Source organism: Dreissena polymorpha, chromosome 5 (assembly GCF_020536995.1).
Source record: "Dreissena polymorpha isolate Duluth1 chromosome 5, UMN_Dpol_1.0, whole genome shotgun sequence".
Lineage (NCBI taxonomy): Eukaryota > Metazoa > Mollusca > Bivalvia > Myida > Dreissenidae > Dreissena > Dreissena polymorpha.
Window position 1 is genome coordinate 105681376 of NC_068359.1, and position 8621 is coordinate 105689996.

Here is an 8621-nt window from a genome sequence, read left to right on the forward strand (position 1 = left end):
TACCTAGTGAAATTTTCTTGCACATGCATGACTGGAAAAGCATTGACTAGATTCACATTTGACTGAACATCATAATAAAGGGCTTTAAGAGGAAGCACAGAGTACATTGACCATACTTCTGTATTTAATATTGACAATTCTTATTAACCTTTTGTTTCTTAAATGCCTTTTATGGGTATTATGTGTGCAGAGCATAAATCCATAAATATTGAAGTTCTTTGACATAAAATCAACAAATATTAATAGAGCATATTGAGAGATTTTTTGAAGGAATTCCTAAATTCCTCAAAGGCAGATATAGTCGGCAAAAGGGCATATGTTAGGTCAAAACACAACATCAACTTTCTGACAGCAGTTAACTTGGCATTTAGTTTTGCATTAGGATTGATAGTATTGATTGACAGTAACGTTTATTCCTGTTGCAGGTAGATCACTCAATCATCACATTTCTCATGAATCCAGAGGGCAAGATGGCGGCCTACTTCCCTCGCAGTAAAACCAACATTGAGATAGCCACACATATCAGAAAACTCATGAAATCATATAAACAGATTTACAAAACCTCCTAATGGGACACATTTTCAGACAGTGATAATGATTCCTGCTGTTTATAATGTTGATCTTCATTACATACACGGTGTTCAAGGACATGTCACCCTGCATACATTAGTGCTTGTAATGCGTCTGTTGACTGATCTTTATGTATGTATCATGTAAATTGCTTATCAAGCCACAATATGGGAACGCTTTTTTTACTATTTTGATTATTTTCTAAAATCATGCCTATTTCTCGTGTGCAAAGATGCCTGCCTTTTGCTCAGAAAAGGTACCTCAACAGAATATGATGTTCTGAAACTGGTAAAAAATGTTTTACTAAACTCTTTAAGTTAATAAGATTTGTGATGTGTGTTATAAATTGTTATTGTAACTCAATTTGTTAAACTATTGGGAAAAAAATATTTTTCAATTAAATTGTGTAGTATGTTCAGTATGTGTTGTGCGCATATTTGTTACAAAATGAGGTGTCCATTAAACCCACCAGTATAAGGAATCAGATATTCTGCTCACTGTGAGCTTTTTTGATTGCCTTTTGTCCATTACTCTAGAGGCTAAATTAGGTCCAATATTCATGAAACTTGGTAAGAACAGCTTTTGTAATTGCGTTTTGGGTCACGGGAGTTCAGATACAAGGTCACTAGATCAAATAAAAGAAAAAGCTTCTTAAGTCTCCAGAAATCACTTTAATATTCCATTCTTAATATAAAAAATCAAAGCGCCCATGGCGTTGAAAGTCTATTGGCAAGATACAGGGAAGTTTCTGCTGCCATGGCGTTGAAAGTCTATTGGCAAGATACAGGGAAGTTTCTGCTGAAGTAAATGTTAAAGGAACAGTTGGCTGAATGAAAATCCAAAACGCTACAATAAAAAAGAAAATATTTTTTAAGAATGAGTACAAATACATGAAACAGAACGTTACAGAAGTGATTAAATATTGCATGAATTCTATATCAATCAGAAAATCAGAAACACATATCAAGGGAGCTTTTTCTTATTTGCTGGACGTTTATTTATGCTCTTGTTTTAATTTGGAGCAAAATAGTTCCCTTCAGAACTGTCCGTTGTTTTTTATTGGAACAAATTTTCACATAACTATTACAGGCTCCTTTGACATATTTGTATTAGGGGATAATTAATGTTGTCATAACATCAATATTATTTGCGAGACTGAACGACTTTTTCATTCCGTAGCTACGGTCAAAGTCGACGAATATTTTCTTGTTTTGTTTGTTACTTCTCATTATACTGTTACAATCGCCTTATTTTGATTTAAGCAGAAAGGAACAATTCGCTGTTGGTATTGTGTTGATGTTGTTTTATTTACCGACCACATTACTAACTCAAAATATTGCTTGCACACTGTATATAGCAGCACACGTTCTTAAGTTTTTATCCTTATTTCACCGGAGGGGACTTATGGTTTGCGCTCTGCGTGTCCGTGAGTCCGTCAGTCTGTCACACTTTTCTGGATCCTGCAATAACTTTTAAAGTTCTTCATATTTTTTCATGAAACATGGACAGATGGCAATATGGATATTATGCACGTCATTTCATTTTCTTCCTACGTCGAGAATTCTGGTTGCTATGGCAACAAATATATATATATATATAAAATAGGACAATGGTGGAGCCGGTAGGGGGACATATATTGCTTGGCAATAGTCTTGTTAAAATTATTTAAAGATTTAAAATTTTATTTGAAACGTATTTTGCTGATTAACATCAAACTCGCCAATCTTCTGCAAGAAACAAGACAATTATTTATCCGTTAAAATTAGTTAAAGTTAGGTACCCCACTAATTAATTCATTGAAAAAAATATGTTATCGCAACATCAAATACGACGAGATTCAATATGTTAAAGAACATAACTAAACGTACAAAAAGTAAGCTAAAATGTTGGGAACAATATCGTACGGTTCGCTCATATCTAGCGTCTCCTGGTATTGATAATTTTGTTTATATTAAAAAGCTCTGGTGATTACGTCACATGCATGTGCTCCGAGTATTTTGTTTTACTTAAATTACTACGCTTGAAAAAAAATGCAAATACCGGTACAACCAAAATATGGAAAAGAACACAGATATAATTGCGTTTCAAAATCTTGTTTCAACTAAAATAATCAAAACGTATTTACACATTCTATTGTTTCTCTTCATTAAATTTCCACATCAATTGCAAAGTGAATCAGACGACTGCGATAGTGTAAACACAACAATTTAATGTAAAAAAACAAACTAACTTTCTCCCGATTCTCAGAAAATGTTGCATGAAAAATTCTACAGCTGTGCGGGCACATCGCTTCAGGTGATGTACACATTTTCATTGGACTTTTATTTCAGGAAATCTTCTAAAAGTAACAAATATGCCGACATTTATTTGAACAAATTTCGAACGATTGTGTTCAGAAATTCTTGAGCACTTTTATCTGCCCATATGTTGCTCGAAAGAAGAGTGACCAATAGAACAGACACTTGTTAAATTGTAAATAGAAGCTATAGAAAACTTAATACTTTTTAGTTGATATAAAATATGTTAAGTGAATTAAAACAGTTTAGTTGGCCTAATGCCTATTGCAGTCGAGTGCTCTCCGATATGACGTCTCCGGTCTCTAACCATGCGCGTAGTGAATGCTAATGCGGGTGTGTACGGAACTATCGGCTTTGCGTGGTTTAACACGCTGTAAATAAACAATTTTGACTTGGATTTAATGGGTTTTAAATTAATCTTTGAAGGTAAATCGTTTATTTGTATTGTTAATTTTGAAATTATGTTACTCGTTCCTTAACCGATCAATACGCGGTAACCGGAGGATATTTATTGGAATAATGGCATCTATAAAACGAGTTATTGTCTACCAGTGCACATTAGGGTCTCATTTGCCACCGTGCATCGGTCTATTTGGATCAAAATCATTTCTTTGGCGAATACCCGAGCAGCCGAGGTAGATTGGACCGTGTGTGTTGTTGTAGTTTATTTACAGGTCTTTTCCGCGTCTTCTCGACTACATTAGGTATCGACCTGCCCCTGTGATGTTTCAGGGGAGACAATCTCCAGATAAATTCTTGTCTGGACGCAGCTCCGCCGAGGGAGTGCAGCAAGCAGCTCTGCCTTTATGGCCACTCTCGTCACCGGCCGTCGTCTTCAACCCCGAGACGGTTTCCCCAATGCGTTGAGCGCACTGAGTACCGCCGCCCCGGGTCCAATCTCTAGGGCCACACCCTCGATGTTTCTGGTACCAACACCAGGTCCACCCCGTACGTCCTCCACACTGGTAAGCTCCCTGTCCCGCTCTCTCCAGTCCCTCTCTTGGAAAGTATAGTGTAAAAGCCACACTACCTCATTGACCCTTGCATACAGAGTGGCACGGGCCCCCGGTCTTCAAGATCCTGGAGACAGCGAACCCCGTCGATTAACCAGTCCCTCTCTTGGAAAGTATAGTGTGAAAGCCACACTACCTCCTTGACCCTTGCATACAGAGTGGCTCGGGCCCCCGGTCTTCAAGGTCCTGTATCAGCGGTTGACGAGACCGCTGTATCTTCGGGGAGACAGCGAACATAGCAGTGTAGAAGACGTCCGGCTCGAGGGTGGCGGACTCAGCTGGATTAGCAGAGCCGCCCGCAGAATTTCCCTCTATAAGGAAATATGTACATGTGAGAAGATCTTCTGCGGGTGACTCTCGCCTCGGTCGCGACGCGCACGCTCCAGCTGCTGACCGAGGTAGATTGGACCTACTTTGGTTCAAAATTAAATATTTTCGCCTATTTTCGGTCACAGGGGCAAGTCTGAACATTACGTAGTGATAAAGACTCATTGAGAACCTGTAAATAAACTCAAAGACCTATATATAGAGTATTATAGGTCTTTGATAAACTTCTGAGACCAGTTTAACAATTCCAACCCTTTTACTATTTTAAGATATCATGCGACGCTTCGATTCATAACGAGGCTGAACGTGATAAATTTCTTTTCCTATGTTATGCCAAAGATATATAAATAAAACAGTGTTTATTTATAGATCTTCGGTTATGCCAGGTTCCTGGTTATGCAAATGGTCAAAAATATTGATGATTGTAAAACAGTTGCATAATTGTTATTGTTTATATGAGGGACGATTGTTACATTATACAGAGACGTAGATAACATGTTATCTACGTCTCTGCATTATAAAATTATAAGTTTGAGTCCATAAATTGCTAAGTTATTCTAAAAAACAGTATAACACCTATATATTATAATAATTCAACGATATAATATTAGTGGATATTTATATATTTTATTTCATCTTTATAAAAAAAATGCGAAATAAAAAATAATATCAGCTTTAATGTGGTATGGAGACTAAACATCGATAATTGCTCAAAACTAAATTTAATTGGCCATCAAATAAAATTCATAGTATTATATAACTATAATTTTGAAAGGTATAGGTGTTTTGGTGTGTGGTATTTTGCACGAATTATCGAACGTGTAAGAGGTGCGTTGAATCAACCATGAAACAAAACACTTAAAAAAGTTAAGTTCATGACACTATTTAAATGATATGTTAATTTTATTTGTACGTAGATTTTTTTTACAATGAATGACAATATTAAAGAATTATTATATACATGTGCAAAAATGGACTATAAGTGATTACGATTGATAAATATGTAGCAATTTATGTTATATATCTTTTTTATTTGTATTTTCTTTAAACATTATTTAATCCCGCTTTGGTCAAATGGTCGTTGCCTACACTACCATATACTATTTATAGGACTACGTAATGACTGGGTTTTAGTTACCACCGTAAACGCCAAAATCCGTTAAATTTTTAGCATTAAATTTTCAAAATATTTAAAAAGTATAGGTATTAAGCACTTTATTATTATGGTTGAGCTGGCGAAACATCTATACAGTATTTAATTTCTGTCAATCTGTATGGACAGATGACTTTCAATTTTTTACAAAACTATATCTCTAATGTAAGCAACAGTTTAGTATTTGGCGTTAAATTACTCCAAAAAAGAGACTTCTACTACTACCACGAGAAGAACATTAATTTAAGGTAAAATAAATTGTGTTTGATGACCAGACATCTGCCACGTGTGGTTTATGTTACAATGTTGTTATTTAGCTTTTATCAGCACAGTATCTGATCATAACGAAATAAGTTTGTGCTGAACCACATGTCTATCAATAAACACGATTACTAATATATCTTTGATTACCGTAAACACCGCGATACAAATTCTCTCTAAAGCGAGACACTGTAAAAAAATCAAACAATTGAATAAAAACAAGACCTGTAATCAAGAACATGTATTCATCTATTGACCTTAACATGGGAAGCACATATTTACTACTTATTCTGACGATGACATCTTGTGTTTACAATATTGTTACGTCGCCGAATGTTCAAAAGCGTGAAGGGATGAAATCAGATGCGGCGTTGCGTGGCACTATTAGAAACGGCATCACGTTCAGCCTCGTTCTGGGATTGTGTGAGTCACGTGACTTCGCGCTCTTATCCGTGTTGGCTTAGGATTCCCTTTTGTGAAACACAATACACACACGCGCACGCACACACACACACGCGCGCGCGCACCCGCACACGCACGTACGCACACACTTTAAAGGAGCACTATGTACATTCGTCTACGTGTAATCGCCATGAACGCCATAAACGACCCATGGGATAATAGATAATCCACTTATGAGAGACAGCATGACTAGATCTACTTCTCGAATATTTAAGCCACATAACAGCCATGTGTGCTGACACAGATGCGTCACGAGAAATTCTCAGGTTACTGTGATTTTCGCCGTCCAATCGGTTACGAGAATGCTTACGAGGGCGGGGTTAACTGGCGCTCGATTGGTCATAATTGTTGGCTCGGGTACTACTTACATGTACCCCGGGTACTCTTAAGTATACTTACATGTACCCCGGGTACGGTAAATATACTTAAAACGTACCCGGTCGATATTAGACTGTACCCGAGACTGTACCCGGGATACATGTAAGTAGTACCCAAGTCGACAATGACCGATCGAGCTTAACTGGCGACTATTATTTTTATTGACTTCGGTCAATAAGGTAAGCGTTTACCGCAGAAAGATTAACAAATTATTACAGTTTTACAATTTACGTAATATAAACGGTAGTTAATACAGTACATCGAAGACAGTGTCAGGCATCTTCACCACACCTCAGGGTGCAGGATCAACAGAGTTCACAGAGGTTTGCAAACGGTATGGACAGAATGTAAATACACCGTTAAGAACAGTATTTTTGCCAATATATATTATTTTAAGTTATTAAAATACATTTGCAAAAATGTTAAGCGCATAAAAGACCGTTTTTCTTGTATTCTGTGCCGATATCTTAAGATTTAAGAATAAATCATTGAATACGTCTGAAATCTGTGCCAAATATTTCAAGTTTCGTGCAGCATGACCGAGAACATAGATGCGTTACACATCGAATTTTTGGCCACGGACACAGGCTTATAAAATAAAGTAATTCTGACGTATTTCACATTGTCATGAGCAGCATAAAATGTTTTAAAGTTATTTGAAGAAAATCACCACCTACCGATATGTTTACATCCATTAACGTTCAACTGTGAACCGCTCAAAGTCACGTGATCCTAAACACTGACATTTTTACTGTAAACAATAGTTACTTATGAAAGCAAATGGCGAGCAATTGAATCCTTATGGCGAGTAAGTTGTAAAAATGTGAAAACAATAACCTTTAAACAATTTAAATCCATAACATGTTTATTATGCTCGCCGCTTTGTCTGTCCGTGTGTGCGTCTGTCTGTCTGTCCGTCCGTGCACAATTTTTGTCCGGGCTATTTCTCAGCAACTAATTACCGGAATTCAATGAAACTTTATGGGAAGCTTCACTACCAAGAGGAGATGTGCATATTATCAGCGGGTTCTGGTCGGATGATTTTTCACAGAGTTATGGCCCTTTGAAATTTTCTATAAAAAAATCTTGTCCCCCAACTACTGTGCCCTCAAGACGTTTCATTTTATCTGAATATATAGTGCAATATTGTGACAAAAACAACTTTGGGGAAGCATCACCCGTCTCCGACGGTTTCTTGTTTCATTTTATTTTAAGTGTTAATATTTGCTGCCTGAAGTCCCTTCGTACACCATTCACTATACATGTACGCCATGTAAAACCCGTGTTTTAATAAGGGCGCGAAATTGTTGCTGTCGCCTGTCAAATTCCACGCATGAAAAGCGTGCCTAGGGCAAGGTGCTGTAACTCAATATAGACGCGCAACTCAGTAGATGTAGTATTTTATGCTATAAAATACATTGTATAAATCAATGCACACGATGAGAAAGTATTGACCAATTGAAACTAAAGGAAAAATATGTCGATGCACGACTTATACATTGCAGTAGAAATGGTACGTTCGTAAAACATATTCTTGACGGAGATATGGGGGGGGGGGGGGGTAGACTTACCCGTTACTGTCAGTACATGAAAATGGAAATGGAAATACATTAAATGAAGCATTTAATTTCAGCCGAAAATATTTAAAAAATGTTTAATGTGGTTTGCTTGATAATTTAATACAATGCTCGTTAATGTTATTACCAATACATTTATTAGTATAATTATGTTGTGATACATTCTTAGTTAGACTCACGCACAGCGAGAGGTACATTGTCTACTGCTTTTTCCTTAGCGCCACGTGTGTAATCATAAAAGGAGTTTGTGTGAATCCTGTATAAAATTATGAGAGATAGTTAATCAATATCATTTACCTCATTGATGTTTTTGCAAAATCTCACCACTGTAGACAAATTAAAAACTATTTACATTGGTGTTTGCATTATTCGTGGCTGTTCGATGGGCCTTCGTTAAAAAGCCTAGTGAGTGTAAGTAATATTAAATACATTCAAAGAGCGTACAACTGCTATGCCTTCAGCGCTTTGTAATTGAGCTAAGGTTACCATGTAAAAGTATGAGTAAGGAAACGGACTGACGAGTTACCGGTCAATCTCCACGCAGAGTTGTCGTTCCTTGCTCTCACATACACGTGAATGTAAT

General features: G+C 36.7%; 1 protein-coding gene across 3 annotated transcripts in view; it reads left to right on the top strand.

The window, feature by feature from the left end:
* LOC127881865 (protein SCO2 homolog, mitochondrial-like) overlaps nt 1–988 on the top strand; it is a 51957-nt gene extending 50969 nt beyond the window's left edge. For all 3 annotated transcript variants that reach the window (XM_052430036.1, XM_052430038.1, XM_052430037.1), the window contains one exon: nt 426–988. In XM_052430036.1, the coding sequence (XP_052285996.1) occupies nt 426–569 (144 nt within the window). In that variant the 3' untranslated portion in view covers nt 570–988. The remainder of the gene's footprint in view (nt 1–425) is intronic.
* Nucleotides 989–8621: the final 7633 nt, after the last annotated feature.